This window comes from Folsomia candida, unplaced genomic scaffold (assembly GCF_002217175.1).
Source record: "Folsomia candida strain VU population unplaced genomic scaffold, ASM221717v1 Fcan01_Sc003, whole genome shotgun sequence".
In the NCBI taxonomy this organism is placed as follows: Eukaryota; Metazoa; Arthropoda; class Collembola; order Entomobryomorpha; family Isotomidae; genus Folsomia; species Folsomia candida.
The window spans coordinates 11,442,256-11,460,067 of NW_019091195.1; the positions used below are offsets into that span (position 1 = coordinate 11,442,256).

At 39.5% G+C, this 17,812-nt stretch overlaps 1 protein-coding gene across 1 annotated transcript in view; it reads left to right on the forward strand.

The window, feature by feature from the left end:
• Positions 1–17,812, forward strand: part of LOC110847622 (discoidin domain-containing receptor 2) — a 61,009-nt gene that overhangs the window by 24,868 nt on the left and 18,329 nt on the right. The window contains exons 4-12 of the mRNA XM_022094598.2: positions 4,110–4,149; positions 4,255–4,296; positions 4,403–4,463; positions 4,560–4,654; positions 5,647–5,794; positions 7,878–8,198; positions 14,003–14,136; positions 15,550–15,686; positions 15,802–15,869. Of these exons, the coding sequence (XP_021950290.2) occupies positions 4,110–4,149; positions 4,255–4,296; positions 4,403–4,463; positions 4,560–4,654; positions 5,647–5,794; positions 7,878–8,198; positions 14,003–14,136; positions 15,550–15,686; positions 15,802–15,869 (1,046 nt within the window). The remainder of the gene's footprint in view (positions 1–4,109; positions 4,150–4,254; positions 4,297–4,402; positions 4,464–4,559; positions 4,655–5,646; positions 5,795–7,877; positions 8,199–14,002; positions 14,137–15,549; positions 15,687–15,801; positions 15,870–17,812) is intronic.

Consider the following 17,812-nt stretch of genomic DNA (forward strand, 5'->3'; position numbering starts at 1 on the left):
TCTTTGTTTCTTGCAAATAAATATTTCAGCTGACATATTATGACTGCACGGTTTTCTTTCCTCCTTTCTCCACACGTTGAAGAGGTTGGCATTGTATCCACCAGCCAGCGAAGCATGACGGGAGTTAGTGTCGAGTCGTGGGATTGTGGATGATTTGCCAGTCATGGGCTCATGTACCGTTGGTGGTGGGAGGGAGTAACGGGAATAAATCAAAGGGAGATTATGACATTTGCTGCAGTGAAAGCGGTCGACTTTCGACAATGAGGGTGTGGGTGGGCGAGTAAAGTCGCTATATAAGTTAAATTGGAGTGACAAAGAGCTGAGTGAAATAGGACTCGAATATTTATTATCTCAGCCAGGCCCCGTCATCCTAAGACCGCTGCTGAATGGGAAGCGAAGAGGGTTTGCTCACTCCTCCTCAATGTTGCAGTGTGGACGAAGGTAGATGGATATGCACACAGGGAGACGACGTACACAGTCGTCGGAAGAATTTGCGGAGAAAGTTGTGACTGCTAAAATGGGGAATTATTATATTCGAGTCTCATACAGTGTGCTGAGGTGGACCCGATCTTATTATATTATTATGTTCATAGGATGTGAATATTATAAATTATTTGCTACACTCCAAGTGAGTCCCTCGATCCGTGTTTCCTTTCCGTCTCCACAGGAAAGGAAGGCAGGAAGGGGAATTCTGAGTAGGTGAAAGTGAAGTCACGTTGCGGCTGTATTCATACTTATAAGATGCACGTTTGGTTTGGTTATGACGACTGTCTGCTTAATATTAGATGGAAGCTGTTATTATTGATTGTGGTTTGGTGGAGATGCACCACAAGAAGGAGAAGGAGACGTTTAAATGGGTTTCATCTTCTCTAAAATGTGCAAACGGCCGGAATTTCGATTGCAATGGTCCTAATAATTGTTATGTTTTGTTGGAACTAAACGGGTTTTTGCGGTTAGTTCAGCATTCACAGTCAACAGTATTTCACTATTTTATTGTTTTACTTCGAATGATGGTCATGAAAAATTGAAAGTATTGTTGATATGTGGATCGTGATGGCATTTCTATGTGCTAAATATGTTCTCTAATTTTTCTTTGTTGTATGCACCAGCATTTCAGCGTGTACAAATTAAGCCGGATGTTGAACTCCATTATCATTCTGCTCAGGAACCACCCCATTAAATTCGTAATACCCATCTCAGCAACTCTCTTGACAAATACGCCCAATCAAATGGACCACACTTGAACAATAAACTGTATACTGCATTGCATCCTCACAAGAGAAACGGCTTCTTGCCTACACGTATACTGTGCGTATTGTCCAAAACTCTATCTTCCTTGGCTCCCATCTATTTCATCTCGTTTGCACAAGGCAAGAAGACGGGGGCGAGATGTGGAATTGTTGTATTTGTGGTATTTTTGTAGAACAGCACAAACACACAGATAGAAAATGGCGTAAAACATCCTTCTTATCGGCAATAACGAAATGGTGTTGGGCTGTGTGGCATTAGACAGCCAGTTTAGAGTTATTTACGTGTCCCAAAACGCAAACAATGACCATCACAGGTGATTGATAGGTTTCGTAGTTGAAGGGAAGTTTCTATCAGAAATTGGATTCCATTTAATGTGAATTGTGTTTAGGAATTCAATAAAGAATACTTTCAAGACGGTCCTTAAATTCCAAACCTGTTAACACTACACAGAATCATCCTCTCAAAAATTCGAAATGACCCTTATGTATTAGACGTTTGACAAGGTACACACATTTTCCGCAAATCATTGAATTTTTATGCATATACAAAAACATTTTCAAGTCACTGACAAATTTTTTTAGAATCAAAAGTAAGAAATTTATAGGGTAGCAGGATCTCCAGTGTCGCCATAAAAAATCATGTACAAAGAGGTTATGATTATTTCACACAATTTTTCCTGGACATTCATCAGAAAAGATCATATAGTGTGTATAGTACCAGACTAGAAAATTCCTCAAACTACGAGATACACATGATTGCACATGGATTGAAATAAATGAGGAGTGCGGTGTTTTCATTTTATATTACATCACAAATGGAAAAACGATTCGTCCGGTATTTCTGTCGTGCGATGAGTTTTGTGATCTGCGACTGCCTCGAAATGAAAGTTTGCTCCGTCATTCCCCCAGTGCTGCAGGGATTTTGGAAAGCAGCTCTTGGGCTCAAGGGCTTAGGTACTTACTTACACTCCACAAAACGGACATTACGCCACATTTCATAATATGAAACAGCCAACCCAACCATGGGCAATCTGGAGGGAATCTGTTTGTTTACAGTAGTAGTGTTGTTCTGAAGAATGGAAGAAAGTCCGGGTGCATGGGTAGTGTATCAGTTTCTTTCTACGGGTAGTCAGTCAGTCAATAAAAGCGAGAGTTTGAAATTTTCCAGTTGTAAACCGTCTGACTCTTGAAATTTCAACCTCGCACGAAAGGAGCACAATACTCCCGGAACACAATGGAGCGTGGTTTCACTTTTCATTTAAACCGATTCGGATAAGGGTTAGGTCATATAGCTTTAGAACAAGTCGCACCACCAACTACCAGCACTACCATCAGCAGCACTCCGTACGTACCTCCTCGGTCAACTATGCTATGCAAAGGACAAAGAGATGGTGGGACCAAGCCAACAACGTTGCTTCTTTCGCCATGTGTAGCTTCGATTTCATCCCACAGTCTGGATTCTACTTATTTGGACGCTCACAAGGCAGCAGCCGAACCGTGGTCCAATATTCATTTTGAGCCGAGTGGAGAGTACAATACAAGAGTGCGAGCAATTTGAGATTTGCTTCGGAGAAGACCTTTATTGAAAATTTGGTGGTCTGTCTCTTTGAAAACTTTGTTTGCCTAAAAGTCAAGTCAGCCATACTAAAACTCATTCATTCATTCCAAGCTATACAATTACTTGCCCTCAAGACACAGCATTGCTGCTGAATAAAAGGGCAAGCACTTTTGTTAAGTCTTGGATGCAAAATCATTTGACGAAGGGTTGAAACTTTCCTGAAACTGACATGACATTATGCTCCCTACCCGTCGTTCGTTTCGGGCTATTTTCCACAGTCGCCAACTAAACTCTCCTCTTCCTCAAAAACTTTAACAACCCGGTTCACTATTCAAATATAATGGCGCCCACTAATTTTCATTATTTCCTTTGATTGCTGCCAACCAGACCCACCAACGAAATATTGTGTAAATAGGGGTCGAGCTCAAAAGGGTTTCTAGTACAAATTACCGCTCCTGCTGCTGCAACTAACTAGTGTATAAGTCAGTGGCCAGGCTAATTTTAGAGTTTCATCCATCCATTGTCCTATTGTTAACTTGATCTCATTTCCTCCGTCTGGTTGTTACCACTTGAATCCCTCCCACTTGCAGCACATTTGGAATTATGACGAGGAACTCGGAGATTTCGAGATGATTTCCTTAACTAGCAATAAGCACCTGCATCTCTCTCTCTCTAATGAGCCAAATAAAAGAGTAGCAGTATTTTCTATGCTGTTCATTGAAACTGAAAGCACTTCATATTTGTATCCATATGTTGATGGAAATAGAAATCGTAGAAAACACAAACATACTCCATCGCTCTGTTTCCTAATTTGACATGAACTTGTTTCATCTGCTCCTTTGTCATCCCAATTAGAGTGATTACGGATTAGGACCCCTATAACGTCAGATAAACGAATCTTATGCTGGATGAGATGTTATCTTATTACATTTCTGTAATGGAAAGCAAGACATAAATAAGGCGTCTAATAATAAGGCTTTCGTGTGTAACACTTTGAGTAACATATTTCATAAGGTTACAACCCATCAATCCAATTTCGGTTGGAAATCTTTGTCTCACTCATTATTTCAATCAAATTAGGTGTGCAGTAACATCGCTAGTCTCTGTCTGCATTGAATGTATTTACAATTTGTAGAAAATCATAATCTGAATCATCCATTTTAATGGCTGTTTACAACAATTCTGGTATCAGGAATTTAGCGTGGGGCTAATTTGCGTATGATTGCATACCGTGTCTGAGAGTCATAAACCATAAAGAATGTTTGTTATTATTATGCTATAACGAAATTACTAACTCTCAGGTTGAATAATGAGGAGGCGGGTGGAGCTTGGTGTCCTAAGGTAACTTTCTTTAATAATTATGGCTTTAAAGTAATATAGTCAATTACTTTGTAAGATGTAGAATAAAAACGTTCCGAAACATAAATTATTTTATTGTACAAAAAGGAACCCATATCAGCCGGAGCTAGAAAGCGAGAGTGGCTTCAGGTGGGTAAAATATGTATACAAAAGCAATTAAAACACCATGTGCATCCACTAATTAAAAAAGCTCCTTCCACTTAAATAACAACTTGCGCACACTGCTAAATTTCAGATATCCCTTAATGAGACACATCTCATCTCTGGTGTCCAAATCCAAGGACGTCACGGCAAAGGTACGGATAGCCTATTTTGGCCGATCTCACCCTTCCAAATTATTCAAAGAATTACACAACAAGTTAAAACTAAGATGAATATTGAATGTTACGCAGGGACGGGTCAGGAGTTTACGGAGGAGTTTGAAGTGGAGTACTGGCGAGAAGGATTCCAAGCATGGAGAAAGTATTACAGATTCGACTCAAAGAAGGTGAGAGGAGTCAAGAACAGAGCGTGAGACTAATTTATTTGGGCAGCCAGAAAGAAAGAAAGAAAGGACGCTCACACACATGGACGTGGGAGCAAGGAGGTTGGGTAATAAAATTGCCATTAGGCAACCTCACAACCTCCATCATCACGCTCCTCTCATACACACTCGACACCACCAGAGTCCAACACACAGGACGACCTTTCTCCACCACTTACACCCAAGTGCCACCATCGCATCGCCCACTCTCCCATACGCCACGCTTTCTCCTCCACGCCGAGTTTCTTGCTAATAATACAGTTATTTCGGAGGCAGTTTGACAAAACAGAAATTATTACTTGTCTTCTTCAAACGACTCGAATAACAAATTGCCGCTCTAGATTTTTTATTCGAATGAATTAGATCGGATAAAAGTGAATGTCTAATATTATTTTTGAGATGATTTACAATTCGTGTAATGATTGATGAGCACATTGATAATAATAACGTACAAACGCTGTACGATCGTATAGAACTTCTTAGGAAATTCCTCAAAATATCAGAAGACACGGGCAGTATTGTGCTTTCACCGCCTTTTCTATTTCGTGCTAATAAATCTTTGGCAACTCTTTGGCTCTCAAATTATTTTTTGCTATTCAGAAATTGTAAGTAATTGATTGAACAATAGATTAAGTTTTTCTATAAAGTTATCTTTGCACCACTTCCAGCTCTCTTATGTCTATTGGTGGGGATCATTAAATTAATCTGACTCCCTTTTCCACTAAATCCCAATTAGTTACAGAGTCAAGGAATTTGTATGCAAGTAAAGAAAGCTATCCACACAGTTAATTAAACTATTAGTTAAAAGCTTTGCGGTGTACAGGTTCATTAGTGGTGAAAGTCCTTACTTATCTTTAGAACGTCGCAAATTGACAGCCTGATTACCGCAGCGTCTGAACACGTATAGACTTTTACAAAGATTAATTAAATAAATGTACATAAAATCCTTTTTGCAGATATTTCCTGGAAACTCGGACACTGTTACTGCCGTTACTGCCAAATTGAGACCTCCACTTATTGCAAAGATGATTCGAATTCTCCCATATTCGAAAGGTGTGCGGACCGTTTGCATCCGCATAGAGCTTCTTGGATGCCCTTGGAAAGGTAAAATGCTTTGTTTAGATACAACTTACTATATCAAAACTTTATAAAAAGTCAGGTTAGACACAATACGCAGCCATTGATGCATTACATCCTATAGTGAAAGTAAGTAATGTTAAAATGTGGTGACACGGGTGTTTCGTCCTTGACTTTACTGAATCGATTGTAAATACACTGCTACACCCGAGCAAATACGCACATTTAGCAATATCGTCGTGGTGGTAATTCCAGCAGCTCCACAAGCAGAGGAGCATCATTTGGAAATACTTTGGTGTAGGAGGAAGGAAAGGCAGGCTGAATAATATGAGAGGAGGGGAAGGGAATGTGGAGTGCAGAGGTTAGAAGTTAGGACAACAGAGATAAATTACTTGATGTGCTACAATGCAACTCACTGCATTCACAACCATAACACTACAACCACCACCGCAAATATTATTGTAGCGGTTGTAGAAATGTGTTTGGCGTAGGTTGACTTTGTCTCTTTTCGAACTGAAACGTGCCATGCGGTTGTGTCCTATTAGCAAAGTCGTCTTGCATCATATCGCTCCTATCAGTTTTTGAGGACGAAACCCGATGAAGGCATACGTACGACTGCTAGGGCGAGGAGGAAAAAAGGAAGAGAAAGTTAGCCAAGCATTGTGCACTCTAATTCACTTTCTTCCAGACAAATGGTTCTCAATTCCTGAGAGAAAGTATTATGCTTCCTCTCTGTCACAGCAGCTCAAAACTAACCACAAGGGCAGGAAAGAACACGTTCGTATTGTCCACGAGATGCTTTATGGCGAAAGGCCAAAAAGTGAGAAATTTTGTCCGTACGGATATATATTTATGAGGAGCTGTAGTAGCAAAACATTTACTATGCGATCAATAGGAAATAATAATAATTTGCTTTCTCCATCATCTCGTAAAGATGTAGCAAATTAGAACATGGAGATACCGTCTTCTCAACCTAGTCAAAATCATTTATTTGGAAACTGTCTTCGCCGTCATTCCTAAACGACGCAATGACATTGATATCGAATTTGACTGTGAATCGATTCTTGACATCAACCCATCCACGACAGGCACACGGAAAATGCATTAGAGAAGGAAATGCAAGTGCGCTTTTCCCTTCGTCCGCAGTAGCTACACGTACGTACGTATAAGGTTGTTTGATCTAAGTTGTACGTAAATGACGGTCTCCTCAATCCAGACCACATGGCTCGCAAAGGCTAATAGTCAGTGGAGGACGAGTATGTAGTTAGTTAAGTGTGATTTACGACTGATATCAAACTTCATTCTTCAATGAATTTTGCTGGTGGGGTTTGCTATCACGCTCATGTGCTCACATTCTTTTATCGCTCTTATATTGCGCATTAAGCGTGGCATTATTGAAGTAATCTTTACGCAACTTCAAGTCGCAAGCCTGCACTCGCCAGGCAGAGGCAGAACTTGGACATAATTTTTAGACAGTCGCTTTGTTTACACGCTGCGCCACATTTTATTCATTATCCACGAGAAAATTTGGGACCTTCAGCGCATCCTGCTTGCTGTACTTTATATATTTTCTTCCTGAGAACTGTTCACCTTGCAAAAACGTAATTGCACAATTTCCACGAAAGTGAAAAAAACATGACCTTGCATTTTATTCAGGAAAACTCAGGCTCAGTTCAATTTCCTTTAAATGTGGTTTAATCAAGAGAAAGCCACAACGGAGTGGGCAGGGAAACGTGGGTGAGTGAGTGCATTGGAATACTTGTCTTTGATGGAAGTCGTAACTTGCTCCAAGTGCATCCTACTTATTGCTTTGTTGTACTTTGAAAGTAAACATTGGAATAAATAACAGGCTTTGCGGCGACAGTGGGATAGCGGAAGGGCAATTTCAACCCATCGTCCACATACGGTGCTACATATGGTCGGGTTTACTTAGTTATTGTTCAATCCGTCCCCACGCGAGCATTACTTACTTTATGGTTATGGAAAGGATTATGTTTTCTCTATCTGGAGGGATGGTAATGATGTGACAAGAAGTAGAGAAAATTCTTCGCCTTCTTGTTTTCCTCGTCAGCATCGTCGACTGACAATTTTTTTCCTTTCACAAATTCAGGCGGACTGATCCAGTACACGGTGGAGCAAGGGTCCACTTTTTCTGAAGGAATCTCCCTCCGTGATGACTCGTACGATGGTCAGGGAGGAAGTAAATGGGACAAGAGCGTAGAGTCGTCGTCACAACTGGGGGATTACAATGAGCAGCATGCTGGCTCCCAAAACAGCTTTCAGATCGTTCACCAACCTGATTCGCCTAATCTTGGGTTGTACTTTGATGGGGAAAGCAGTGGGCCAGTGATGTTGACGGGTGGACTGGGACAACTATCAGACACAATTGAAGGGGCCAATTCTTTTACGATGGACATTGGATACGGACTTGGTGAGTAAAAGACCAAAAAATGACTTGTAAAACGTGTTGTAATTTGCATGAGGCTTGTCAACATTGTTTAACTTGCATTATTCTGAAATCTTGGAGGATTACAATGCTAATGTCTTTCTATGCTTACGTACGAAATACATGGTTTTCAACAAGCATATTGTTATCACTATTATCCAGTTAACATGAAATACGGACACAAATATCGCAATTCGAGTCCGTAGAAAAAATAACAGAAAATGTAGTCAAGCAAAACATTCAGCTCCTCCTCCGCCCAAATTGACGGAGAGAATGTCTTCACAACTATCTACAAATGGCCAAATCACGTACCTTTTACTGTGACAAGTTTGACACAACATTCAATACAGAGTTGACACATGTCTAGAGTGTGTTTCGAGCTTCATGTCACTCAGACAAAGAGATGAAGAGATCAGACCCAAAGGGAGCTTGTCTCGCTACTTTTTGAACAAGTCAACCATACACGTTTGACATTGGCAAGATTGGAGGAATTTCAGTACAAATCCAACTAAACCATGTTATTTAGCCCGTAGCAGAAACCGTTGTTGCCATAATTTTCGAAAAAGAGAGCGTGTTCCTCTACACAATGATCAACCACAAGTCTGCATACTCGTACGTATCTACTTTCCTCTCACTGCATTATCATCATCATCATGCAAGTGGCACAGGCAGGATGCTAAAATCCGATTAATTCATTAACGTACGCCACATCCAATTTTATCACTTTTCCTGTTGCCGATTTAGACATCAGGATATGTCGTTTTGATTTAGTACCTTCATCGCAGCCACATATACACCAGGATGAAAATGCAAAATAGCGTTGTAAGCTAAGCTTGGCAATTTGCTCGCTCGGTTCAACCCTTTGTCGCCAAGTCGGAAGCAGAGCTGAAATTCGATTCTGCTCGTTATGCAAGTTGTGTTGTCCTCCTGCTTGGGTTGCTTATTCTGTTCTCTGCACTCGTTGATACTCTTATCGACTGAATCTTTGGACTTGTGTACTCGGCGTGGAGGTCGGTTGGTAGGCAGTGCTGTAGTGGTTGTTGCAACAAATTGAAGGTACTACTGGTGGTAATAACATGCATGTTATTAGTTAGATTTGGATTGAAATAGTACAAGCATTTCCGTAGTACTGACTTCCTACTTGTGTGCTACCTTCACCCCAAAGTTCACACGAGCTACGTACGTACACCAGCCAAAAAGTCGCCATCACGGAAACGATAACATGCATGGGGCAGAGGCTAACTAACCAATATTTTGAACCATCTCGCAACTACGTCGAGGAGCAGAACACTGTTGGCTGCACTTTCTAATGGGATAATGGGGTGACTGCCTGGGATAAGCTAATTCTCCACGGACTCACCAGTACCTCCAACCATGGTGCACTCGTATTCATGAAGGAAATTGATTTATTTGCATTTACATATTAATTGGTCCCTTTCCTCGCACTTGCTCCCGTACTCTAAAAGTTGATACTCTAATTTTAGTCTAATCCGTCTCCACCTTAATTGCCTCAGCAGCGTTGGGTTGAGCAGTAACGTTTAAGATTTTTATGTGACATATCACATGAATATTTATAGGCTTTAATCCTCCATAAATATTCCACGCGATAAAGAACTATTTACCAGCTTGATATAATTGAGGCGTTGTACACACATAAATTGCAGAAGATTAATTTCATGTAACATAAGCGGCACTATCGGTTAACATATCAGAATATGGTCGACACAGTCGTTAGGATTACTAGGAGACTTTCCCCCTTCGGCTAAAGTAAAAGTAGGAAAATTAAATGAGCCGTCGCAGAAAGTTGTATATTTTTATCAATAAAGGCAGCTCCCTAATGTTCATTCTCTTGTAGAGTCCATGATATTCGAATTAATGTTCTTGTGAGGGAAAGTCAAAGCAAAAAGCATAAAGCAATTTTTATGAAAATTTATGTTTGTACTCGGTTTCATTTTTTATCAAACCTCTAGTATTCCAAATTAACGGAAACACGGAGTTTCAGGACCCTCACGTGAACTCATTTCTTGCGGTGGAGACAACTTTCATAAAACAGGAAAAGGGGAGAGCTCTAAAAACCTTGCCGTCAAATTCAGGCTGAAATTCAGAAAATGCAAGCTCAACACAAAGAACTTGGCCTCAAACAAAGCAAGATATGAATGAATCAACATTATGTCCTTGATTTCAGTGTAATTGAGTGAACTTGGAGGGGACAGACAACCTGCGTAAACAGGAGAAGAAATAGATAGCTCACATTTGGATCGAAAAGGGTGATTTAATGTGCACAGCCAATTTGGTTGGGGAGAAAGGGGAAGTTGTAATACGACTTCTTCCTATTTCTACTCGTTGTGCATATTTCCTGATATTCTACGTATTTTGGTTTTGTGGAAAATTGTGTTACCGCTGATGCCAGCCACACAAAGGGTAATCACAATAACCTTGTAACTGGATTGAGTCATGAAATTCGATTAAGAAAATTCTCTAACCTATTAATCGACTGTCAATTTATCAAATGCAACCCTGCATCATAACTTGAGAAAATTGATAATTTTAGGCCCAATATGATTCGATTCATCTATACAGAAGATAGATGTTTTAACAGTCGATACCCCAAAATCATGGAAAGTCGATTATTGAAATAATATACAGATTTAAAATAATCGTAAATGAAAATGTGGTCTTTAATATGCCACTACTTTGACGACTAGGTCTAAAAATTACTCCATAGTTGAAAATACGCTTGTTAAAAATGATTTAAAGACATGACGGTAATATTAGTCTGTCGCATAATATATATTTTGGGTGCTATATACATGTAGATACCACCTGCATTACCTGTGAACATACTTGGGTATGTAATTCCTTAAAAAATTGGAGGTGTGTGGTGAGTTGGTGGCAATGTGGATGACTTGCACTTTCCTTTTCCTATTATGCGTCTCATTCCACTTCACCGCCGTGGTTTGGTTACAGGAGTGAGCGGAGGCTGAATGATCACAGGTTCTGTTGAGGTCTTTTATCCACAGCGTTAAGACAGTGAAGCCTTTTGACGTTTGGTGGGAGAAGAAGTTTCAGTCTTTCGGTGACTCATTTGTCAACAAATGTTCGCAATGTGATGTGCGTACTTTTCCTGGGAAGAGAAAGTTGGTTCTCACTCTGCACAATATGACAAGTCATAAGAGAACCATCTACGCTGGTTGAAATTCAGCGCGATATGACATCCGGTTGGCACAAGCCCATATTTTAACTAGCTTATCTCACCCTCCAGATTTCACTTTTTGTCATTCAACCACCACCAGCAGCAGTCTTTCTTATTCTTTTACGAGCAAGTGGGTGAATGACTGAGTAGCCAAGACGGGTGCCACGCCAGGCTATGTACACCACCCATTTTTCCTCCTTCTTCTCACCAAGCCCAGAAACAAATCCAGCCCTAATCACCTTAACAGGAAAAATTTGGGTTGCGTGTAGTTGGAACGAGGATTTTATGCAAAGTGAGGTTATTATTGGCCCACAAATTGCATGCACTACAAATTAGCAGAGTGAGAAAGAAACTTGATTCCAATCTCGAGTCCCCTCTGCATGCTCCCCATACACTCCGACTTGCACTCGGACGAGTGAAGGCAGGCAAGATAAATGTGTGTTGATAATGCCACCACCCCGTTGAGCAGAGGCTTTATAACTTAGCATTACATTACATTTGATAGGGTTACAACGACATTTCTCTTGTGATAGGAGAAACCCAAGAGTTTTTTCTTCCTCTTTTTGTCCTCAATCCAATCCAACCACTTTTCCCTTTTATTTCTTCTCTAATTTTGAACGAGTGGAGGAATGCAAAGCAAAGCAGTGCATGCATTGAGAAGAGAAGAGTTGAGGAGAGGAGGAAGAAATGTAGGTGTGTAAGGGCAATTTGACGAGAAAAATGTGATTGGTACGCAGATACGAAAGGAAGAAGAGTTTATCTTCCTACTGGCTTTCTCTCTCCTTATAAGCGTAGTATGGAATAGTATGGAATGCAAAACAGGGCATTCCATCCGTCTCACCCCATTCATTCCGTGAGAGGAGGAGTGGTTGGGAAGAAGTCAGGGAGATTCAGCGGATATTATATTATCTTATAAGTAGCTGATAAAGCCTCGAGGCAATGACATGAACGCAGTTGCTAACGGACTCAAGTGGAGATTGGTCTCTGGAATGAAAGGAAATGACGTGAGGCGAAAGAAAGTGAGGCAGAAGAGAGAGAGCTAAAGTTGTCCGTCTCCGTTGTTTGGAGACCATCATACATACACCTTCCATCGAGTCGAGAACTGCAGAGCTACGCATACCAGGCATGCATTGCTGTTGACTGTAATCCAAGTTTAATGTTATGCGAGGATCAAGACTGGAAAAAGTAGTTAATAGTTGAAATTAAATTATTTAACTCCAACTACAAAAAGCTCTTGTTGTGAACTGGGCCGTATTTTTCCACTTTCAAGAATGGCTTTACAGCAGCAAGGGAACATTTCGTAGAAAAAGTTTATGCAGATTGTCATGTGACTGTCGTGAATATACTGAATTCACACACGGGGTGGAATGATAATTTCCTACTTTATAATAAGAATTTCCCAATTAGACATGTAGCTAAAAAACTTCTTATTGAGTATTTGCACGTATAAAATTAATTTAGTTTGAGATTTTTATGAAAATTTGAAAAAATATGTTCAGACTATAATTCGTATGTCCGGAAGTCGCAGTAATTGAATTTTGGTCCTGAATATATTCTCTCCTTAGCCTAAATTCTCTAAAAAAATAATTAGGAGCACGATGAAAAGATTTTAAATGAAATTGTCGGCTTCTGGGTACACTTGAGAAGGAAAATATTGCTCCCCTAATTAGATTGTGTGGATGGTGATGACTTTTGATGAACTCTTCCTGGAGGCAAGTGAAATGGGATTTGGATTCATAATGATAAGTCGTGCCTTACATATTCCAATTTCCAACTTCAATATGAATCATCACAATCTTCCCCATTTTCATTTTTATTCGCTTATTGAGTTGGTTATGATTGGTTTGGCCAATTGAAAGTGTTGTGTTTCAAGATCCATCATCATGCTACCACGACGTTATATGTTATCTTTTCCTCCTTCCCTCCATCCTTTTCATCACCACGAGTACGCACTTTCCCTTCTCCACTTCAACGAACTCTGCAACACAAATTCTCAAGTCGATCTTGTTATATAAATCAAAAAGTCCCAACATTTGCATTTTCAACAACCCTTTTGTTGGGAATCGAGCGCGTTACTTTTCTTAACTCTATTGACGTGGAAGTCAATAATTTAGAGCTTTGGAATACCCTGATTCATCATGCGAAAGACCTATTTTTGAAGTATTATAAAAAGTATTTTCTCATGAATTCAGTCACATCTCTGGTTTACTGCTGTAGTTTGCATCGGATATAAATTATTTTGGGAAACGCACAGGAAAAACTGTAGCGAGACCATACTGGAAATGTTAAAGCTTGTGGAATGGTTCATGAATCTGTGTTTGTTTAGCCAGAAGTGGCTCTCAAGGTTTATTTTATTGATGGTAATGATGATGATCTTTACTTCTGACAATTCGTTTGCTCTGCTGCGGTTTTGTGATGCTATTGTGCCGTCTGTAGTTGTTGAGTGGACGTGAAGTGTTGCTGGCAAATAACTACTTTACTTGAGTTTGCGAAGGCAACCAAAAAATTTGATGCGCCTCTCGTAGGAGGAAATGAAGAGAAATGAGCACCTTGGAGGATGTGTAATGAATTTTGGTGTCAAATTTTCATGTTTCAGGAAACGGTTGGGTGGGATGGAGAAAACCGGAGGAAGGAAAAGACTGGTTGGAGGTCCAATTCGAGTTTGAACAAGTCCGGAAATTTTCTTCCCTGGATCTCTTTTCGAATAACTTTCCTTCTAAAGGAGTTCAGGTAAGCCAGCGTGATTCCAGAGACATAGCTTGTCTCCACTTACCCTGCGTACGTACATTTTATGGACATACATGTGTGCATATGCTCGTAAATACTTTCCTATACGGGGTTTTATAGTTTATGACTCTTGTTAAGCCTTGTTGGGTTGTGCGTCGTCGTCAATGAGTTCTTTAAACCAGAGTCTTCGATAGACGGTAATAATAATAATGTGCCGCAGTAAAGAGCATATGGGATACAAAGGAAGACATTCTGGTATCTGCCAGCGAGTGAGCAAGTAGTCGTTCATCGCAGCCAATTTGTGCGGCCTGGATAGGTAACTACCCGTTCTTATCTTTCCCGGAGTTGACAGGCGTTCTACTTAAAGATGAGTGAGCAAAGGAAATAAGTAACTGCTCATTTCTTTCAATCCTGCTCAAGCAAAAACACTTCAATAATGGGCAGACAACAAAAAATATGACCGAAATAAAAGTAGAAAACTTCTTTGTTCAAGTTATATAACGATGGGATACGACAGCTATAACCTCGTACGATATGTACGATATGTAGGTTATCTTGTTATATTGGGACCTTAAAAATTGCGAGTTCTGAAGAAAGTTTTCTGACAGTACAACCACGCCATAGCGAAGGATATTTAGGTCATTGCTCCATAACTGCTTTGTCCAAGATGTTCACAGAGCTCAATAATTGACCATTACGTAAAATTTAATGTGTTATAAGGCTGCCTCAACTCATTTGTCTCTACTAGAAAATGTAGGTAAATTGCAAAAACGAATCGTTAAGTCATGGTGGGTCCAAAATAATTGCATGAGATTGTTATTATGGTCATTATAGGGCCACAAATTATCATTTCATTGTTAAATTATTTGTACCAATTCGCACCAATTAACTGTACAAACTTGAGAAAGCTTCACATGTGATAATGGCTAAGGTGGTAGCACATCGAAATGTAAATACATACTTGCATTATAGATACATTTTATTGCACGTTGAGATTAACCTGCCTGTAGAATTGTGTATGTAGATATGGAGCTAATATAATAATTTTAGATTTCGGATAGTTTAGGCATACGTATGAATTTTGTTAAGTTGGTTTTACTTGAAGTCTGTGATTTTAATTTGTCATGATAAAACAGTCCATAACGAAAAGAGTATGCACAAACGTACGAGTAGTGGTGGTAAACATTACGATATATGTAAATGCGTATTATTGCGTATCTTATTTTCTGCCATACATGTACTTAAAAAATAATAGGGGCTAGAGTGGAGAAACCCTGTTGAATAATTCGTTAGATGACGACATGGACACGACGAATGTACAAAAAATTCGACACGCCAAGAGCGTGACTTTGCAAAATTGCACATATCTCGACATTTTCAAGGACTGTGTATGAACTCTTTTCCATTTGATTCCAGATATTTGCAAGAGCTAAAGTGTACTTTAGTGTCGGAGGAGTGTACTTTAATGGGAAACCTGTGACATACGTCCCCAATGTTGACGTCGCTGCAGACTTCGCCCGTAATTTTACAATTCCGTTGGATAGAGTTGCAAGGTAAAAAAAAACAAGTTGAACAAAATTTTGTTGAGTAGTTCTATTCTAATAAAATTTCCAGATTCCCATTAATTGTTTGTTTATTAATGAAATATTTATCCTTCATTTGCCAAAGGTTTATAAAAGTACATCTTTACTACCGAACTTCATGGATCGTCTTGGGCGAGGTCTACTTTCACTCAGGTTAGCTCTTTCCTTCACAATTGTGCACTACACATCTTAGTTATCAAAGATAGTTATGGTGCTGAAGAAATGAATAAATGCAACTGCTCACTTTTTCACTCACGTAAATAGTTAACTCAATATTTAAAATTAAATCTGCCGAGAACATGATGAGTCTGCATGACATGAGGAATACATATGTGTGGCTCATCATTTTTATGGGAATGCTATTATGCTTTTGTTGTTGGAATCAATTGCAATATTCTTTCTTGTTCAGTAGGAAAGATTTTGCATTGACTTTGTTTTCCTTTGAGTTCCGTTCTGTTGGACGATGACGACGACGTTGAGAGATAACAATGCCAACATTCAACATAAAGGGATTTGCATGAACTCAAATAAAAGATCACTCGTCACGAATGATATTGGATTTCTTGAATTGGATTTTTCATCCCATATTGAATGCATTGGCTCTAATAAAACGGCATGTAGCATAAGATAGTCCTCCATAATAATAAGTTGTATTGGCTTTTTATACATTGTACATATGTTGTGTTTCTCCTCACTTTTGGCTGTTCCTTCTGCATGAGAGATCAAGTGAGAGAAAGGAACAAATGCAAGGTAGACAGACGTGTTCTCAAGGAAAGTTTTGTAACTGTAACCTACACAACATGCTGAACAGAGCTCAATCTTTGCCAACAAATTGGAAATGGGATTTCTGTAGAATTTTGATGTCATCTAGTCACATGCATAGATGCGCATCTATCTACCAGAATCTACCTATGCTCTTCGTTCGAATACTGCTCCTCCACTTGCATAATTCTAAAAGAAAGTTCTTCAGGGGATTCTAAAAAAGATAATGGGGACGTTATGCAAATGTTGAGGCTGTTGGTTTACAAATATTTTTGTAAAAGTGAAAATTTACGTGGTAAGATATGCGGCGATCGTACATACATGCATTGCATATGTATGTGGTGGCTGGTTTTCATTTGTTTAGGTAAACAGTTTAAGGGATGAGCAATTAAGGTTTTATTCTTCCTTTAACTGGAGCAAATGAGGCCAAATTCATAGGAGCACAACACATTATGTTTGTTCAAATGTATGCGTATGTGTATGCAGTTTGGTAGGAAGCAAGCTCTTTCTTTGTATGTGTAGCCGTGTGTAGTTGAAGAAAAGGTTGTGTGCCATTCTGAGAAAACAAAATAGATTCTCCTACTCAAAAGGAGCTATTATGGGAGTGGGGAGTGGGAGCGAATTATTAATATTTTATGCGCACATTCTACTATTCTGTGTATGATTGTACCTCGACAACGTATTCCGCTACTGCTTCATTCTGGAGTAAAGAATGTCCTCCGAGAATAAAGGATCCTTCATTGTTACCTTCTTCTCCTACTTCCGCCTTCCCTGCGTGCATGTTCAAAAACAAGCGACCGGAGAGGAAACTAACCAATTAGTTTTTGCTAGAAAGTGGCAAGATTATTTTCTTCTTTATTCCATTATGCTACGATAGGACCAAATGTAACTTTTATTTACAAAGTTTTCTTTATTGTTCGGAATAGCTTCAGCTGTGTTTCATTCATTTTTGAGCGTTTTCATTACAGTTTTGGTTGTTTTATGCCCATGTAACTATGCATGTATGCACTCATATCCCTTGGAATTTGGCTATATGGTTGAGATAAACTATCAGGAAGAAGAATGTCGTTGGCTTAGCGGATAGTAACTCCTCGAAAAGAATGGGTACAAGCCCTTTTCTGAATGTGATATCTTCTGAGCCAATTTCTCCAACAGGGAGTCCCCAAGAAATAAGTAAAACTTAGAATCAAAGATGCGTAAGAATTGGTCGCAAATTCTCCTACCAATTTCCAGAGAGAGCCGAATAATGAGATTCTGATGGCGTCCACAATACCTCATCTGGAGAAAGGAGGTCGAACGGTGTGTGTTCAGAATTCTTACAAAAGTCTCGCCGA